Source organism: Mesocricetus auratus, unplaced genomic scaffold (genome assembly GCF_017639785.1).
Source record: "Mesocricetus auratus isolate SY011 unplaced genomic scaffold, BCM_Maur_2.0 Super-Scaffold_100025, whole genome shotgun sequence".
NCBI classification, from domain to species: domain Eukaryota; kingdom Metazoa; phylum Chordata; class Mammalia; order Rodentia; family Cricetidae; genus Mesocricetus; species Mesocricetus auratus.
The window spans coordinates 20847866-20867459 of record NW_024429206.1 but is presented as its reverse complement, the minus strand read 5'-3'; the positions used below and the strand labels follow the sequence as shown (position 1 = coordinate 20867459).

The window sequence follows — 19594 nt, the reverse complement described above, 5'->3', positions numbered from 1 at the left end:
AATAAAGGAGAGCAAGAAAAGAGATACCATAATAGAGGGAGCCATTATAGGTTTAAAGAGAAATCTGGCACTAGGGAAATGTCTAGAGATCTACAAGTTTGGCCCCCAAGTAATAATCTAAGCAATAGTCAAGAGGCTGCCTTAAATGCCCTTCTCTGATAATGAGATTGATGACTACCTTATATGCCATCCTAGAGCCTTCATCCAGTAGCTAATGAAAGCAGAAGCAAACATCCACAGCTAAACACTGAGATGAACTCTGGAATCCAGTTGCAGAGGGGGAGGAGTGATGAGCAAAGAGTCAAGACCAGGCTGGAGAAACCCACAGAAACAGCTGACCTGAACAAGGGGGAGCTCATGGACCCCAGACTGACATAGGATCAGCATAGGACTGTTCCAGACCCCCTGAACGAGGATGTTAGTTTGGAGGTCTGGTTAATCTATGGGGCCTCTGATAGTGGATCAATATTTATCCCTAGTACACGAATGGACTTTGGGAGCCCATCCTAGAAACATGAGGGAGGGTCTAGGCCCTGCTCCAAATGATATGACAGACTTTGAATATCCCCATGGAACTCCTCATCCTCCCTGGGGAGCAGAAAGGGAATGGGGATAGGGGGTCAGTAGGGGGCAGGGGAGGAGGGGAGGGAGAGGGAACTGGGATTAACATGTAAAAGAAGCTTGTTTCTAATTTAAGTTAAAAATAGAATAAAGAAAGAGTATTTATTTTTATGTAGCACAAATGTGTATGCACTGAGCTTGGTGGCACATGCCTTTAATCCCAACACTTGGGAGGTAGGGGCAGGAGGATCTCTGTGAGTTTGAGGCCAGCCTGATCTACAGAGCTAGCTTCCAGGACAGCCAGGGTTGTTACACAGAGAAACTCTGTCTCAAAAAAAGTGACAAGAATTTGTACTTTGCTCACATGTATGTGTACCATGAGCATGTAGTACCCTCTGAGGTCAGAAAAGGACATCAGTTACTCTGGAACTGCAACCTGAAGCAGAGACATGAAAATAAGAACCAGAGAAACGGATGGTGCTAATAATGCATTTGACGGGAAGGCTTTCTAAATTGCAATGTGCCCTTATCTCTCTGCATCCAGAGATCCAAACTGAATACCTCTTCTCCGACCAAGAATCACCTCCAGCAAACCACCATTGAGCAGAAGAACATATTAAAATACACCCAGGAAGTCCTGGCTGAGGCGACTGCTCCGTTGGCAGGCACTTTACCATGTGAGCATGAGACCAGAGCCCCAGCACCCACATACAACACCAGGTGTGGCAGCACATGACTGTAACGCCCACACTGGGAAGGTACAGACAGGCAGGTCCCTTAGGCTCACTAACCACCAATCTAACCAAATTGCTGAGCCCCAAGATGAGAGAGACAGCCTGTCTCAAAAATAAAGTGGATAGAGCAGACTGTTGAGAAACAATGCCCTCTGGATATGACATGGCTGCTACGCTCATGAGCTCCCAGCAGCTGCGACTGCTTGGACCAGATCAAGCCAGTGAACATCCCAGCACGGGTGGAGGACAGGCCCAGGGTCTCACACTCCAGCCAAGGAGCTACTGGCAACTGACAGCTCCTAGGGGAGGGAAAGTCGGTTTTCTGCATGTTTTTTGTGAATAATCCTGCACCCCATATAAGGACAGTACTAGTCAGATTCAGTAGGGAAAGGAAGAGGAGGAGGAGGAGCAGGAAGGGAGCAGGAGGGGGAGAAGAGGAAGAAAAGGAGAAGAAGTAGCAGCAGCTTGGAGGGGTACTTGTTGTGCTGGTCCAGGAGGATAAATATGATTAAAATACTTTGCACTCATCTATGAAATGCTCCAAGAATTAAATAAATAACAATAAGGTAAAGGGCAATCGAAGAAGACGCCTGACATCAGCCATCAACCTTTGACCTCTACACGTACCTGCACACATTTACACACAGGTGCACACACACACGCGCACACACACACACGCACGCACGCACGCACGCACACACACACATGCGTATACCTGCAGAGACCAGAAGAAGGTGGTTCTGGGTCCTCTGGGACTGAGGTTGCAGACACTTGTGAGCCACCTGACCCGGGTTCTAGGAACAGAACATATCTGCAAAAGCAGCAAGAATTCTTAACCTCTGAGCCATCTCTCCAGCCCCCACAGTAAACTTACTAAGTTTAGGAGAATGTCACATTTTTTTTCTTCCTCCTTGCCTCTATGTGAAATTTTGTTTCTATTTCTATTCTGACAGCTTTTGTGGTTCATGATTTTCCTCTTTTATCATAAGATGTCTCAATCACTTTTTTGGAAGCATGTTGAATACCAATGACAAATGGAGAAAGTCAGAGTGTGTGGGAGAATACTCAAATCTCCTTCCTGGCCACAGCTATCAGACACTTTCTCAAGCAAGATGCTGAAAACAACTACGAGTTGTCGGCAGATGTTTCCCAAGAGTTAGCCCTAGAAGCAGGCACCTCACAGACAGCCCTTGTCTTAGTTTGGGTTTCTATTGCCGTGATGAAACACCATGATCAAAATCAGGTCGGAGAGGAAAGGGTTTATATGACTCACACTTTTGTATCACCATCCATCACTGAAGGAAGTTAGGACAGGAACTCAATCAGGGCAGGAACCTGGAGGCAGGAGCTGATGCAGAGGCCATGGAAGGATGCTGCTGACTGGCTTGCTCCTCATAGTTTACTCAGCCTACATTTTACAGAGCCCAGGACCACCTGCCCAGGGATATCCCCACCCACATTGGGCTGTACTCTCTCACATCAATCACTAATTAAGAAAATGCTCTACAAGGGTGCCTATAGCCTGATCTCACTGAGGCATTTTCTCCATTGGGGTTTCTTCCTCTCCGGGCACTCTAGCTTATGACAAGTTGACATAAAGCTACCCAGCACAGCCCTCTTCTCTTGTGATAATGAAACCCCACAACTCTGCACAAGAGACCTCTCTCAAGGCTTAGCAACTCAAGCTTCCGAGAGGAAGGCTCTGCTAGCAAAAAGACATAACTGTGAAGCCAACTCCCAACTCAGAAGCAGATCTGCCTATCCAACCATCCCACTCAGCCTGGGAAGATGTGAATTACTAGGTGGCTTTTGGAGAGACACAGTGAGCTGTAACCCTCTCAGAAAAAAAAAAACTGTCATGTTCTCATCTTGTAACAGGATATTTGCATCTACTTAAGTTCTCTCTTCAACAGGTCTCTCCCTTAGAACCTTAAGACCCTCTCTTTAGACTCTAACATTTAGAGGGAAATGTCTCCAAAAGGGACAAGCAGACGGTGTCTCTGGCTCCCTAAGGCAACCATCAAAAGACATTTGTTGATCTTTCAGAGGACCCAGGTTCAGTTCCCAGAACATACCTCATGGCTCACAATTGGTTTTACTTCTGGCTCCAGGGGATTTGACGCCTTCTGACTTCTGCAAGTACCGGGCATCCACATGGTGCATGTGCAGGGAAAACACTCAAATGCATTACACATAAAATAAATAAACCTTTTAGGAGATGGAGGTGGGATCGCCACGCAAAGTGGTAACAAGCCTGGTATCCTACCCTACTAAAGATGTTGGGGCAGGAAGATCATAAGTTCAAGGATGGCCCAGACGACAGCATGAGTTCAAGAAACTTGGTGAGACCCCATTTCAAAGTAATAAGCCAAAACAGAACTCAGTAATAGTGGGGGCTGGGGTGTGGCTTGGTAGTAGAGCACCTGCCTAGAATCCCCCAGTGAGGGGCCAGGAGTGTGACTCAGTCACAGAGAACTTGCCTAGAATCCCCCAGTGGTACAGTGCTTGTCCAGCATTCAGGAAGCCCTGGGTGTAATCCTTATTACAATAACAAAGCAAGGAAGAGAATGAAAAGGAAAGATAAAGTGGGAAATTATCTTTATAAGAAAATAGGAGGCCAGTTGAGCAGGTAGAGAATACTGTCACAGCTCAGTGTGAAGGTGCCAGCCTCCTCCCTGCCCATCCCTGTCCTTCCCAGCCCACAGTGTGCTCTCTCTCTCTCTCTCTCTCTCTCTCTCTCTCTCTCTCTCTCTCTCTCTCTCTCTCTCTCCCTCTCCCTCTCCCTCTCCCTCTCCCTCTCCCTCTCCCTCTCCCTCTCCCTCTCTCTCTCTCTCTCTCTCTCTCTCTCTCTCCCTCTCTCCCTCTCTCCCTCTCTGCCAGAAGCATGCTGGGTTCATCTTGAGCTTTAAAAATATCTCTCCACCCACTGAAAGCCCGATTAATCAGCCAGTGTTCACCTGTGTGTCACCAGGGTGGCAGTGATGCGTATGACAGCAGCGTGACGGCTGCAGGGAAGACACAAAGGGCCTCATCTAGCAGGGAGCAGGGTTCAGAGCGTAAATGTTTAAAGCGGAGGGGGCTCTGAAACCGGGTGACACTTGAATCCCAGCTCTAACAGGTGCTACTTAGATGACCTTAGACGAGGAGACTCATCTCACTTTTAGATTCTTCATATTTACAAAAGAAGAAAGAAGGAGAGAGAGATCGAGAGAGAGAGAGGGAGAGAGAAGGAGAGGGGGAAGAAAGAAAGAAAGAAAGAAAGAAAGAAAGAAAGAAAGAAAGAGAGAGAGAGAGAGAGAGAGAGAGAGAGAGAGAGAAAGGGAAAACTACAAAGAAAAACAGTACTTTCAAGGCATCTGGACATGTAGGATAGTTTGGCAAGCAAAAAGCACTTGCTACCTAGCCTCATGACCTGAGTTTAATCCCTGGGATCTACATGGTAGAAAGAGAGAATCCACTCCCACATTTATTCTCTGACCTCCACGCTTGCGTGAAATATGTATGTAACATACATTTAAGAGGGGACATCTTTCTCTGGTTTCCCACTTTACCACATGATCTTCCCTGTCCTGCCACTCTGTGGCCACGCACTATGTGGCCCTCGATAGAATCAAGCCATTTCCAGGGCTGTATGTATACGTGGAAATCCAGAACTTTAAGGAAAATGAACTCCAGGAACTCTGTTATAGTACCAAACACTAGACTCATCTAAATAACAATGAGTGACTAAGCAGGACCAAGTAAACTTGCGAATGTCCCCACTAACCCATGCTTCCTGTTTGTTGAGGAATTTCCAATTCCAATTTGGCCAATTTGGTGCACTATTCTCTCCCAAACTTTTTACAGAGAAGAAAGAGAAACTTCCCATGAAGAAACTGTAGTTTGAGGTGACCTGTGTAGTCTGTGGTTCAAATTTTTATCCCCACACTCTACTCATAAGCAGGACTCTTTTGGCTAGAACATGGAAAGAAATAGTCTATCACTGGTGGCAATCTTCAACCTGGTGGGGAAGCTGTCTCCATGGCCACCCACAACCAGGAGGCTGCAGTCTGTGTAGTGGGAGATGGTGGAGAGCAAGGAACCATCCCCAACCGCTATGGCTTTGGATATACAATGTAACAAAAGAAAGGCTCCTGAATTCAATGTGTGGTCCTTAGCTGGTGGCATACACTCCACACAGTAAGACTGTCCCAGCAATGACTCTGCTCTTGGCACCAACTTCTGCTCTATTTCTATTGTTGTGGTAAAATACACTGACCATAAAAAAAGAGAACTTAGAGGAGAAAGGGGTTTATTTCCCCTGAGAAGTCAAGTATCACTGTGAGCTAAAGCAGGAGCTTCACATAGCTCCTCCCATTACATCCCCAGTTAAGAGCAGAGAGAAACAAATGCATACACACTCACTTGCCTGCTTATGCTCAGCTTAATTTCCTCAATTATACAGTTCAGGATCCTCTGCCTAGGAAATGGTGCCACCTACAGTGGGCTGGGTCTTCCCACATCAATTAACTTCTTAGGGCAATCGCTATGGACATGACCATAGGTCAACTCAATGAAGACAGTTCCTCATCGAGGTCTTCTTCCCGGGTTGTTTTAGGTTGTGTAGAACTAATGATTAAAACTAACCATTATGGGGAGGTTCTAGAAACTTCAGGACGTAGGACCTGGCTACCATAAGCAGGTCACTGGAGGCAGGTCCTTAGTGGTTAATTATGCCTAGTTCTCTTTTGTCAAACTCTCCACGCTTCCTGAACACTGTGATGTTAACTTCCCTGTTCTGTGGTACCCACCCTGACATGACTGTCCTTCATTTGAAACCATGAGCCCAAACGACTCTTTCCTCTTTCAAGTTGACATCTAAATGTACTGTGCTCACAGAAACAAAAAAAAAGTAATATATTAACCCAGCCAGATCATAGATAATACTGTAACAACTATCAGTGTCCAGGGTGCCAAGTCCATGTTCCATACCGCCTGGCCCTAAGCAGGAGAACTTTCACACCAGGCAGCCCACAAAAGGAGTAATTACACAGTGCCTCTGAAATTTGTCTTCCCCAAGATCCAATCTGCAGCCTGGTGAACCAGCTCTTGCCAGCTGCTGTTCAGACCCTGCCTGTCTGCTCTAAACCCAGAGCACATCTTCGCTGTCATGCCCAGAGCCCCAGGATGCTTGCAATAAAGCAGGAAGAGACATAGCTCAGTGTTCACCTTGGCAAAATAAATAAATAAATAAAAAGAATGACTCTTCCATCAGAAAAATAAATGGCCCCTCTGCAGCCAGAGAGTCTGGATTACCATCCTGAAGGACAAACACATCATCTTCACCAGTCAGCCTCAGGTCATAAAGCGACGGTTTCTCTCAGCCAGGGACCCCCCCAACCTGCACTTGGAGGGTAGTTACAACTCCTGCCAGCGCCTGCATCCACTAAAAAGGTACACTCAGGTCCAGTTCAGGATGCCCAGGCCTGGTGTAAACAGCAGTACAGTTGTTTGTTTTATAGCCTGCCCAAGAATGGGGAGGGCATCTCAGCAAAGAGCCTATATAGGAGGCAGCAGGGCACAAGGGCCCAAATCCAGCCAGCAGTCTTCAGGGCCATAAAGAGTTGCTGTAGCAGAGCCCAGATTGACTGCAAGAAAGTTTCTGCTTGCTTCAAATCCCCTAGAAGTCATCTCCTAATTATTATGGGAATAGTTATGAGGAAGAAAGGGGAACCAGATCCCTAGAGCTGGGGGTAAGGGCTGTGAGCTGCTCGGTATTGGTGCTTACAAAGTTGAAGCCGTAGACGACTTCCAAAGTTCACCAGAGTAGTAATCACAAACTCACAAATGCTTCAAAGGTCACCTAAAATGGGGCTGGGGACGTAGCTCAGTCACTGAAGTGCTTGTCTTAGGAGCATGACAATATGATGTGATCCTCAAAATCAAGTAAAAAAAAGAAGGAAGAAAGAGAGAGAGAGAGACAGAGAGAGAGAGGATATGGTGGCATGTACTTGTGAAAGAGACAGAGACAGGAGGACCCTGGCACTCCCTGGCAGGCCAGTCAGTCTACTTGATGAGTTTTCGCCAATGAGAGACCGGGTCTTGAGTAAACAAGGTGGCTATATCCTGAGCAGCATCACTTAAAGTTGTCTTCTGGCTTTTGTGTGCACATGCATACACACGCAGAAACACCCCCAAAATGCACACGTGTATACACACACACACACACACACATATATATATATGAGATTATGTACAGTTAAGTCCTTTGTTTAAACAGCTGTAATAACAAAATATCTGTGGCTGGAGAGCATTTTCTGGTGTTGCAGAGGACCCAAGTTAGTTATCAGCACAAAATCCTGTGTAACTCACTGACAACTTGTACCTCCAGCTCTGGAGATTTGGCACCCTCTTCTGGCCTCCACAGGTACCTGTACACACATGTGCGTACACACACACACACACACATATGCACGCACAGGTACAGGCACACACACACAGAGGCACACACACACGGGGGAGGCTGGGGGAGCATAAATCTTAAAAGATAAAATGCACTGACACATGTGCATACTCACAGGTACTAGACAGCAAGGCGGCGGCAGCTTCTACGAACCTTCTTAACCAGTTGTGGTAAAATTATCCACACTCTCCATTCTCTGTGCAAAGCCTTCAGATAAACTACTGAACACGCACCTCTAGTTAGGTGGATTTTTCATCACACCAATACATCTGCTTCAGCCTCCATCAATTAACCAAGAATTAGTTGTGTTTGTATACTTGCAATAGTTACAGTTAATTAAATACAACATAGGCCAATGAGATGGTGAGCATGAACAGAGATGAACAGAGTGTTGGGTCTACAAAAATCTAGTCAAGTAATTAGATCCAAAGGTAGTTACAAGACAAAAGCTTGTTAAGTATCAGTAAATTAGCTGTGAAAAGGGGCATAGGGTGGTGAAATCACACACCTCTAATGAGTCATACACTCAGGCTCCTTTACAACTATTTTTACTTTATAAAATGAAATAAAAAATTTTAATGTAACAAAAGAGAAGGGGAGAAAAATTTAAAGAGTGAGATATCAGGGAGCATTTTAGAATCAAATCACCACAGGGTCCTACAAAAAATAAAGGCAAAAATCTCCCCCAGGCCCACGCATCATACCATTCCAGCCATAAACTTACAAGAATGGGGTAAAGCTCAGGCTTCTCTTTATCTTCGAATACACCTCCTACATTCTTAATGTTTGTTTCCCCAGAGTTCCTACAAGGAGACCAAATTACCTGCATAACGAGGTGGGGTCTTTGGGTAAGGTTATCAAAAGGATAAAACCTCATAGATGGCATCAGTGTTCCCTGAAAAGAGGCCCAGGGCATTCACTCCTCCTTTTGACCATGGAGGACACATGGACATCACTGTAATATTATACACCCAGCCTGCCAAGCTTTAGGAAATAACTTGCTATCATCTACAGGTCAACCTGACTGTGGCGTTTGGTTACAGCAGTTTCGAAAAGACTAAGACACCATCCAATCGTGGAGCCATCCCGCTGCGGTTACAAACCCAGGCTTGCACGGGAGACCGCGGGGTTCTCTGCCTGCTTTCTTTCACCAATGGAAGGTGAAAAGGTCCCAAGGTAAGACTCACCTCCTAGGCCAACAGCCTCTGTTCAGAGATCATACGGAAAGCAGGTGCTGTTGGGGGCGGGGGTGGGGGCTGAGTGTGTTGGTGCCGGTGTGTACGCGTCTTCCTCTTCCTCCCCTCTCCTCGGTCTGTTTCACTCTGCAATATTGAGACTCAAACCCAGAGCCTTCTGCACAGTGCACAACAGCACTACCATGAGCTACATCCTTACAATGCCCACTTTGCCCCCACATTTCCTAGCATCACCATGGATGCAGCCCACAAGTCCCTGCGGCTTCACTGGTCATCTGCGTGAAAACCAGGCACTGCAATAAGCATGCAGACAAGATGGGTAGCAGGACAACCCAGCCATGGCCTGTCATCTTTACACCCCTCACCTCCTGCACATACCTACTCAAGCAACTGTGGCTGTGCTGACCCAAGAAAGTGCTAGTGAGAAATTCAGCTCACTAATAGACACATATAAAACACCACGGATCTGAACCTGACACTTAGAAGCAAAGACATGGTTCACCTGGAGTAGTTGCAACTTCTCTGCAGTCAAAGCAAAACTCAAGTGTGTTTGGGAAGATGGCATTGCTGGAGCAGAGTGTTAAGAAGCCACTGGGAAACTGATTCTGGTTTGGCCTCGGCAGACGTCATCAAATGAATCAAGCTCACTCTCCAACTTAGAACAAAGTCCTTACTCCCTTTGTTTTTAATGTTGTTGCTGTTGCTGTTGTTTTAAATAAGACTGTGGGCTTATCCAGAACACAACGGGACACCATCCTAAGATGAATTTGGGCACTGTATTGCCAGCGTTAATTTCCATCCTAAACCCTTGTCCTGGGCACTCAGGGATGTGCTGTGTCACACGAGAACAGAGGCAATTAAGATAATTGCTGCCTGTTCCCACCTAGATGAAGCTTCCAGATGATTCTTATTTGGGCAGTGCTCAAAGTACCATGGCCCCAAGTCAAGAGACAGCAATAAGCAGGGCTTAAGCCTCCCCTGCAGATGGACTCCACTATAAATGACAATAAAAACAACAGGGTAATTCTGGTTATCAAGACCTTGCCAACTATATACACAGTATATCTTCTGTCTGGTTGCTTTGAGACAGTACCTCATTATGTAGGCTACACTGACCTTGACCTCCACTATGTAGTCCTGGCTAGTCAACTCTCCATTCCCCTGCCTCAGCTGAGTGCTGGCAAGCGCATGCCATCCCAAGAGGATTCCAACAATAGATTTTAAGAAAAAAATTAATCTATCGCCCAATCAGTAGCCAAGGTGACCACATTCATCATAGATGTTTTTCAGGCCACAAGGTCCATCCTACACAAAGAAGTCAGTTAGACAAAAGGTTGTCTGAATTTTTCTCCCATCCCTCCACACTGAGCCCCAACTGCCAAAGTCAAGCCCTCTTAGCTTGCCAATGTGCAAAATGGTTTCCCAACAGTCAGAGGACTTTCCCAACACCCCATACAGCTTCCCAATGATCCAAAATGGCTTCGGGGAGGGGGATAAGCTCCCAGCAGGCAGCTCCTTACCATCCAGTTCTTCCACAGAGATATTAGCCAACTGTTCGCTGTCACTGCCTGCAGACAGAGATCGGTTGAGGTAATTCCCCTTGTACAACAAGCCAGCGGTTACATGGTGGAACGGCATCTTTTCCCTGTTCCAAAGAGAATAGGAGAGAAGGAAAGACATCACCATTCATTCACTTAGAGGATTGTCTCTGTTTTGCAGATGGCGAAATTACATAGCCAGGGAAGGTATGACGGCTCAGTGGGGACGGGTTGCTTCCAGGCCTGACAACCTGAGTGTGATCCCTGGGAATCACATGGTGAAAGGAGAGAACCAAGTCCTCCAAGCTCCCTCTGACCTTCACACAACACACAACACACACACACACACACACACACACACACACACACACACACCACCACCACCACCACCACCACCACCACCACCACCACACATACTAGAAGATCAATTTAGAATATTTACAGGGCCCCCATAGCCCCATAGGATCTTAAGTCTCCTTCATCCCAATTTAACATCTCCATTTCTCCAGTTTCATAGGCATTTAAACTGCAATGCCCTTGTAAACCACGGAAAAAGCATGATAGATATCAAACCACTTCTTTCTACTTTTGTTTTGTTCTTTGTCTTTTGTTTGCTTATTTCACTTTCTGTTTTTGCAGTATGGCAGAAATACCTCGACAAGCACTGCACAGTCGAGTTACATCTCTGGTCTACCAGTTCTTTTTCTCGTGAGATGGAGCCTTGCTAATTTGCCCAGGTTGGCCTAAAACTCACTCCATAGCCTAGGCTGCACTTGGACGCAGCATGTAGCTTGGCCCGGCCTTCATCTTGCAGCCAGTCTTACCTCAGCCCCCTGAGGAGCTGGGACCACACCCCCCACACCATCAAATCCAGCATCACTGTGCACCACATAAACAAAACCGCCCCTCGCTCTTCTTCCGGACCTCAAATATTATCACTCCAAAAAGGAAAAACCCGAGCATCCCAGAAATGCTGGCCTACCCAGCAACAGGGCGTCTTGGCTACGCTCATGCAAAGCTGTAAGTAGGTCGCATTCCTCAGGGAAAGTGGGTGTTCCAGCCATACAGCACTCGAGGAAGGGAAGAAACATACAAAATCTTTAGTTTTTCTAATCGAGAGTTTAGGGGGCTGGGAAGATGGCTCAATGGGAATGAAACTTCCTAAGTGAGCAAGTATGAGGACCTGAGTCCAAATCCCCAGCATCCACGTGAAAATCTGAGTACACCCGTGTGGTGTGTGTGTGTATGCCTGTAACTTCAGTGCTGGGGGGGTTGGGGATGGAGACAAAAGAAGAGCAGAGCTTGCTGCCTGCCACCCTGGTTCCAGGTCCAGTAAGAGACCCTGTCTGGAGAGAATATGGTAATAAATGATAGAGATAAACACCTAGTGTCCTCCTCCGGCCTCTTCATGGACATGTACACACAGACGCATGTGTACCTTCTCACACATGTGTATACACGACACACATACAAACCAAGGGAAAAACCTGAGCTTGCAAGCTTACCCCATACTCTCTGCACAGCCCAGGCTGGGTTACCATACTCAGCTCTAAGTTTTTACATCTCTGTGCATGCAGGGGTGTGCAAGTCTGAGATGCAGCCCCCCAAGCCTAATTGGGGTACGGAGGCTACTTTCAGAAATGGCTTCCCAGGAAGAAAAGGGACACCCCAAGGTGTCCCAGAATGAAGAGATTTGGGGCACTCTCAGTGAAATTAAAGCACCCTCAGGGCCAGATTCTCAAGCCACCCAGCCAAATTTCCTGCCATTGCTGGGGCATAGCAGGTCTCCCAGAACAGGGGGACAGCTCCGTGGTTAGAGCACTCACCTGGCCAACACGAGGAACTCAGGTTGATCCCCAGAATCCACACACAAAAAGAGCCAGATGTACTGGTGTGTACTGCTAATCCCAAAACTGGAGAGGTGGATCCCTTGAGATCTCTATTCTGCCTGTCTAGATTATTTAGTAAGTGACGGGGCACTAAGAGAGACTCTGCCTCAAAAGACAAGATGGGTGGCTCCTGAGGTACAAAACTCAAGGTTTTCCTCTGGTGTGTACACACACACACACACACACACACACACACACACACACACACACACACACGAAGGTCTCCTCCCATATACAGGCCTACGTCAAGGTGTTTATTTAGATTGAGCAGTGGGAGGGGTAGCCTCCTCCCAGCACAGGCTGAAGGCCTTGGTCCCACAGGAGAGGAATGCCTTCCCACACATCTGCTACTATCTGGGTAAGTAAACTGCAGTCTTTTTTGCCACTAAAGCCTACATCTGTGCAGTTGACCTCCGGGTCCTCTGTGAAGCACACATACAAGAAAAACCAAACAGACAGCTCAGTGTTAGCCCCTGAGAATCACTGTCCACAGCACTCTGGCCTTACTCGTTTGAAAAAGGAGGAGAGGCATGTTATCAGAGAGGCTAAGGTACGAAGCAGGAGAATCACCAGTTTGAAGTCAGCCACGAAGCAAATTTAAGACTAACCTGGGCTACATAGTGAAATAAAGATTAAAGAGAGGAGGAAGCAGAAAAAGAAAGGGGGGAGAAGCAGAAGAAAAGGATAGAGAAGGAAGAAGAGGAAAAAGAAGAAGAGGAGGGCAGGAAGGAAGGTGAGGAAAAGGAAGAGGAGGGAAAACAGGAAAGGAGGAGGAGGAAACAGTTAGAGGAGGGGGAGGGAAGGAAAAGACTAGAAAAAAAGAGCAACCTCCCCTGGCCTTAGCTCGTGAGCACTGTCCAGCACCAGGGACCAGTCTCCTGTGTCTTTTCCCTCTAACACGACTAAGTGACAGACCCAGCCAGACAGCCTCCCTGCTTCAAGTCTAAGACACGCCAGAGAGGCTGCTGCTTAGCCTCGGAGCTGCTGTAGAGTCAAACAATGAAATCCTAAGAGGAAGACTTGACCAGAGCACAAAGCCACTTAGAGGAAAAAAAAGAAAACAGTTCTGCAACCCAGGCACCCAGGAGTTATTTAGATTCTGCGGCCCCAGCTAAGCACCAGGCACTTCCATCCGGATGTCAAACCCTCCTTTCAAATTCAAAAATGTCTAAAAATGAATTAATCATCTTCCCACAAAATAGGTTGCACTTCCTGACTTCTCTATTTCTATCAGAGGTTCACTCATCACAGCAACTGGGACAGCCCTCACCAAAGCTCTGGGTCCCAAAAAGTAAAACAGACATATGGCCAGGCAGGAGCCAACTGTCAGTCTCCCTTCGCTCCGCACGTCACCAACAAAATGCATACCCGTAGGAAGACTGCAAATGGCAGGTCGCTGGTTGCAATCTCAGGATAAGTAGGTAGAGTTGTTGCCAAGCAAGGATGCAGATCTGAGTTCAACCCTTCCAGTGCACAGGAGAAACGCCAGGCGTGGCAGGCGGCACATGCCTGCAATCCCAAAGCTGGAGAGACCAAGCCAGGAGGATCCCTGAGGCTTGCTGCCCAAGCCTGCCTGGCTGAATCAGTAAGCGCCAGGCAAGTGAGAGACCCCGTCTCAATGACATCTGAGATGGACTTCGAGCTTCCATATACACACATAGAAGCGCGTGCACGCCCATACATTTACACCCACACACAGGTAGGTGTTTGCAAACACATGGAGCTCAGTTGAAGAGGGGGAGGAGGGATCATATGGACAAGGGATGTCAATAGCATGATGGGGAAAACCACAGAGACACCTGACCCAAGCTAGTGGGAGCTCATGGACTCTGAGACTGACAGTTGGGGAACCTGCATGGGACCCAACTAGGCCCTCTGAATGTGGGTGACCGTTATGTGACTTGGTCTGTTGGGGAGGCTCCTGGCAGTGGAACAAGAACCTATCCAGGGTGCACGAGCCGGCTTTTTGGGGCCCATTCCCTATGGAGGGATGCCTTGCTCAGCCTTGATGCAGTGGGGAGAGGCTTGGTCCTGCCTCAACTTCGGTTGCCAGACTTTGTTGACTCCCCAAGGAAGGCCTTACCCCCTCTGAGAAGAGGATGGATGGGTGTGAAGGGAGGAGGAGGGGGGAGGAGAGGAAGGGGGAACTGGGGTTGGTATGTAAAGTGAAAAAAAAATGTAAAGAAAAATGGTCACACATAATTAGTCAAATTTAAAAATTAATGGCAGGACACTAATACAAAGAATATGCTTTCAATGATTGTCAGGGATACATCTTCAACTAATCATGTCAGACTTCTACAAATCTAACTATATAATGTAGGGTTACAGCAATTTTCTTCAGGCGTGACATGAGCATTGGCCGTCACAGAGCAGGGGCTGCTGTGATACCGACATGATGCATGGCCCATAGTCAGTCTCTGGGCCAGTAAATTTTTAAAAAGTGGTAGATAAGGTAATGGTAATAGGAGGACTAGTGTAAAGAGAGGAAGGCTAGCCATAGGACCCTCCGTTGGAGCTCTAACCATTATTCCTTACAGCACCCCAGCTGCACATAGTCTTGGGAAATGCCGGGGTATAAAAGAGAGGGAAAGTAACTGAAAGAGACACTCCAAGAGGTTTGTCACCCTGGTGGGTGGGACCTGGAGGTGATGCAGCTATTTCTGAGTCACCCACATTTCTATTAAGTAAATCCCATCTCTGCTCCTGTAAGCAACTCCAATAAACTCATTGGCTCACAAGCTGGGCTTGCATTGTAATCATTACTCTCATATGTCATCATGCCGAATCTAGAGCAAATGGACATTTGTTCATTTCTCCCCAGGGAAAGTCACGTAGCACACATAAAAGTAAGACAAGAACCCTTTCCTTGGAAAATAACATCAATTACATTCTTTTCTGTTCTCCAAGTTAATTTTCAGAACAATGGGGAGTCACAGAGAGAACCAGATGTATGCATTAGGATGGTGCAGAAATGAAGCCCAGACCTGACTCTTGGAGTTATGTGCCGCGGTCACTGGAGTATGGGCTAACCTGCATCTCACAGGCCATGTGTAGTTCAGGACAACAGTCCATCACAAAATTATAGAGTTACCTAAAACATTACAAAATGTCCAAGTGTTACCTGACTGTGCAGTTCTCAAGTGTGAACTTGGTAGATGGCCATGTAGCAATGCCACACTTGGATACATTCTGGACACACTTGCAAGGAGAAGAGAAGTCCACCATGGGACTAATGAGATGGCCTATCAATCACAGGTGCTTGCCAAGGTTGATGATCTGAGTTCAGTCCCCAGCTCCCCACATGGAGGAAGGAGAGAAGTGAGAAGTGAGTCTCCCAAATTGTCCTCTGATTTCCATACACACGGTATGACATGTATGTACTCACATAGGCAACAAATGTATATTATTTGAAGATAAACAGAAGTCCGCCCTGGAAACCCTAGCTGGTGACTTCTGAGTGGTTTTATCTTTGCTGTCACTACCAGTAGCAGCGGGACAGGAGATGTAATATAGCTCCCGGCTGCCAACCACAGCAGCTTAGGAGCTCTTCCAGAGAGATGGGATTTTTAACTTCATCACTAAAAATAATGAATGAATGAATGAATGAATGAATGAATTTCATGGCAAGCCAATATGAAGTAGAGTTGGAGTTATTGTGAAGAAAGTCTAACATAGCATGGGACTTGATAGAATAGACACTTAGGTTAAGGTGAATAGACACACCCAACAAACAGCATGGGTGTGGGCTTCTCAAGAGGAAAACCCAGTTGAGTGTCTTCACCCTAGCCACACATATGACTCCAGTAGCTTCTGAAGTCTGCTAAGGAACTGCTCTCTTATTTTGGTAGATGAGAGCATCGGTGCTCTCTAATGTCCATTGGGTGGGAATACAGCCAATAAGCGAGACCTTGGGGTTCTAAAGGTTGCAGGGGGTGTTACAGTGTCTTGCTGTAAACAAATGCTTACATTGTTTGAGAGGCTTCCTGAGAATCTCAGCTCTACCTCTGGGAAAGGAGTCAGTTGAAGGTCCCATATGGCCAAGTCTTAACCATGGTTCATTGCTATTTCAAAAGTGATTTGAAAATTATCTCTCTGAAAAAGGGTTGTCACCTCTGTGTTGTCCACCTTTACAGAAAATACTGACTCCTCGCTGGGCTGGGATTCTTGATTCTCAGCTGGTGAGAAACTTCAACCAGACTTCAGAATACGAGGCCCCTCTACTCCCTTTCCACGTCCCCTTAATTCTCCCAGTCCTGTGTCCCTCGACGCTGACACCGGCACTTTTAAGTACCTGATATTTTAGCCCATGTTTAAGTCTTTGTAGCTCTGATGAGACATCTCGCCTGATCGTCACTAATTTAATTTTCCTTATGGGAACAAGACTGACTAAGGGTTGTATGGGAGTTAAAAGCATTCCTTCCCTGCAGAGTTTCTTTGGGTTTGGGAAATGGCCCACTATCATCTTTTACCTGGAGCTTTGAAGTGTCAGATTCACCACACAACTTTTTATAGCTAAAGAAATAAAGACACTTTATTACTCTTTTGGGGAGAGGGAGAGGGAGAGAGAGAGAGAGAGAGAGAGAGAGAGAGAGAGAGAGAGAGAGAGAGAGAGAGAGAGAGAGAGAGAGACTCAGGTGAATTTAGCCCTGATGGTTCATCTTCGTTGTCGACTTGGTGGGATTTGAATAGTCATAGAAACAAACCTCTGGCCACATCTGTGAGAGTGTCTAGACTGTGTTGAGCTGGAGAGACTCACCTGAATGTGGGCAGCACCATCCTATGGGGTGTTTCTGGACTGGATAAAAAGGAGAAGGCAAGCTGAGCACCCACAGCAGTCTCCCTCTGCCTCCTGCTTGAGGATGACATGTGACTAGCACCTCACACTCCTGCTCCTAACCCTTCTGCACCGAAAGCTGTGAGACAAAAGAACCCTTTCCTTCCTTCAGTTGCTTTTGTTCAGTATTTTGTCAGAGCAAGCAGAAAAGTAAGAGGATAGAATTCACACCCCCAAATTCAGCCCCAGAATACAAAATATTTTGCAGCAGAAAATGGTCACTGGGGAATCAGGCTTGTGACAATATAGCTTGCCTCTAATTTTTTTTAAAAAGCAGGTTACAAATTAGGTACACCTTCATATCCCTTAGTCTCTCTGTGCAAAATATTCAAAGTCTAGTGAGAAAGAAACTAAGCATATTGGACCATATTGGTAATAAATAAAACCTTGTTCCTTATTGGACCATTCCTTAATAAATAAAACCTTGTTCCTGATTGGACCATCCCTGGTAATAAAACTGTTCAAGAAGAACAAGAATATTGGCTCAAGAAATCTCAAAGCAGCTGATGCAATGAAGGACTAAATTTCTCAAGATGCCTGAGGAAACCCAGGCTTTAGGATGCTCTTCTTAGCCAAGAAGACAAATATGAAAGTGCATAATCTAAGTCAGACTTGACTTTAAAACTAAAACTCTGGCCGACTTGACTTTAAAACTAAAACTCTGGCTGGGCGGTGGTGGTGCACACCTTTAATCCCAGCACTCGGGAGGCAGAGGCAGGCAGATCTCTGTGAGTTCAAGGCCAGGCTGGACCGACAGCCTCCAAAACAATACAGAGAAACCCTGTCTCATAAAACCAAAAAAAAAAAACAACTGAAACTCTGGACCTGTACATGGAGAGCATCAGTGAAAACTCGGCATCTTCATGAAGACAGTCGCTTGAATACATGTAATTCCTCTCTATTCACATGCTTCGACCTCAGAGCCAGCACAATAGTACTAAGAGAGAAGGTCTTGGGCTGGGGAGATGGTTTAGCTCACAAGGGGCTTGCCAAGTAAGCATGAAGACCTGGGTTTGATTGCCAGAACCCATGGGATTTTCAGAAGAGGAAGAGAAGGAAGAGGAAACACAACTGGGAACAGTAGTATATCCACAATCACAATACTGGGGAGACAGAAACAGGAGGGTCTGCGGAGCTCTCTGGCCAGCAGCTGGACCAGTGAGTCCAGGTTCTGTGAGAGACCCTGCCTTAAAAAATAAGGCAGAGAGCAATCCAAAAAGAAACCCAGTTTTGACTTCTGGCCTCTGCACACGCATACACGCACGCACACACACACAGAAGATCTTTATTGAGGAAGCAATTATTTCATAGGGAAAGACCTTTGGGAATAGTACTAATGCGAAGAAGAAGAAGAAGAAGAAGAAGAAGAAGAAGAAGAAGAAGAAGAAGAAGAAGAAGAAGAAGAAGAAGAAGAAGAAGAAGAAGAAGAAGAAGAAGAAGAAGAAGAAGAAGAAGAAGAAGAAGAAGAAGAAGAAGAAGAAGAAGAAGAAGAAGAAGAAGAAGAAGAAGAAGAAGAAGAATGCCCAGGAAACCTGAGACCCCATTACTCTTCTACCATCCACCATGAGAAGACAAAGTGACAAATTCACCAGACACCAAATCCTCTGGCATCGTGGTCTTGAACTCCCTGTGCTCTACAAAAGTAAGCAGTACATTTCTGTTGTGTATGAATTACTCAGCCTAAGATATACTGTTGGGGAAATAGGAACCAAATAAGACAGTATGGTTTCATGTATAAAAATAAGAACACTCTGGGGCTGAGGGGAAATGACTGCATTGGTAAGTGGTAAATGCTTGCCTTGCAAACAGGAGGACCTGAGTTCAAACCTCAGAGCCTACCTTAAGAAAATAATTTTTAAAAAAACCAAACAATAACAACAAAAAAGTATGTCTGCATACTTGTAATCCCAGACAGAAACAGTTGGAAGCCTGGCTGGCCAGCCTACTTGATAAGCTAAAGGGAAATCAGAGGCCCTGGTTCAAAAAAAAGAAAAAGAAAGGGGGGGGTGGAGTGTTGATATCCTGTCATTATGCTGACCCCGCCCCCTGACAAGTGGCGGGGTACTCATACCCGCAGATACTTAGACAGCTCAAAGGGCCCTGTGCTGCATGGCTATGTCGTGTGTTTCGTGGCTGTATAAGGACTCTGCACAGGTGTGCAAGCTTTCCCTTTTAAACGAGTGCCTTCCACCTGTTCGCCCCTTCCATCTCTGTTCCGGGTTGGCCAACACCTACCCCTCCCTTTGCACCCTTTCCCCAGTAAACTCCACTCCGTGTGGGTTATGTCGAGTTTTGTGGTTTGTGTTTCATCGCCCGCAGCTGCAGCAAACAACAGATAGCACCTCAGGAATGAAACCTGAGGGTGTTCCCTCAGGCCTCTCTGCACACACATGTGCA

General features: G+C 46.4%; 1 protein-coding gene across 10 annotated transcripts in view; it reads right to left on the bottom strand.

Annotated features, from left to right (window-relative positions):
* Positions 1 to 19594, bottom strand: part of Caln1 (calneuron 1) — a 474698-nt gene that overhangs the window by 302447 nt on the left and 152657 nt on the right. For all 10 annotated transcript variants that reach the window (XM_040731664.1, XM_040731663.1, XM_040731669.1 and 7 more), the window contains one exon: positions 10454 to 10578. In XM_040731664.1, coding sequence (XP_040587598.1) covers positions 10454 to 10578 — 125 coding nt within the window. The remainder of the gene's footprint in view (positions 1 to 10453; positions 10579 to 19594) is intronic.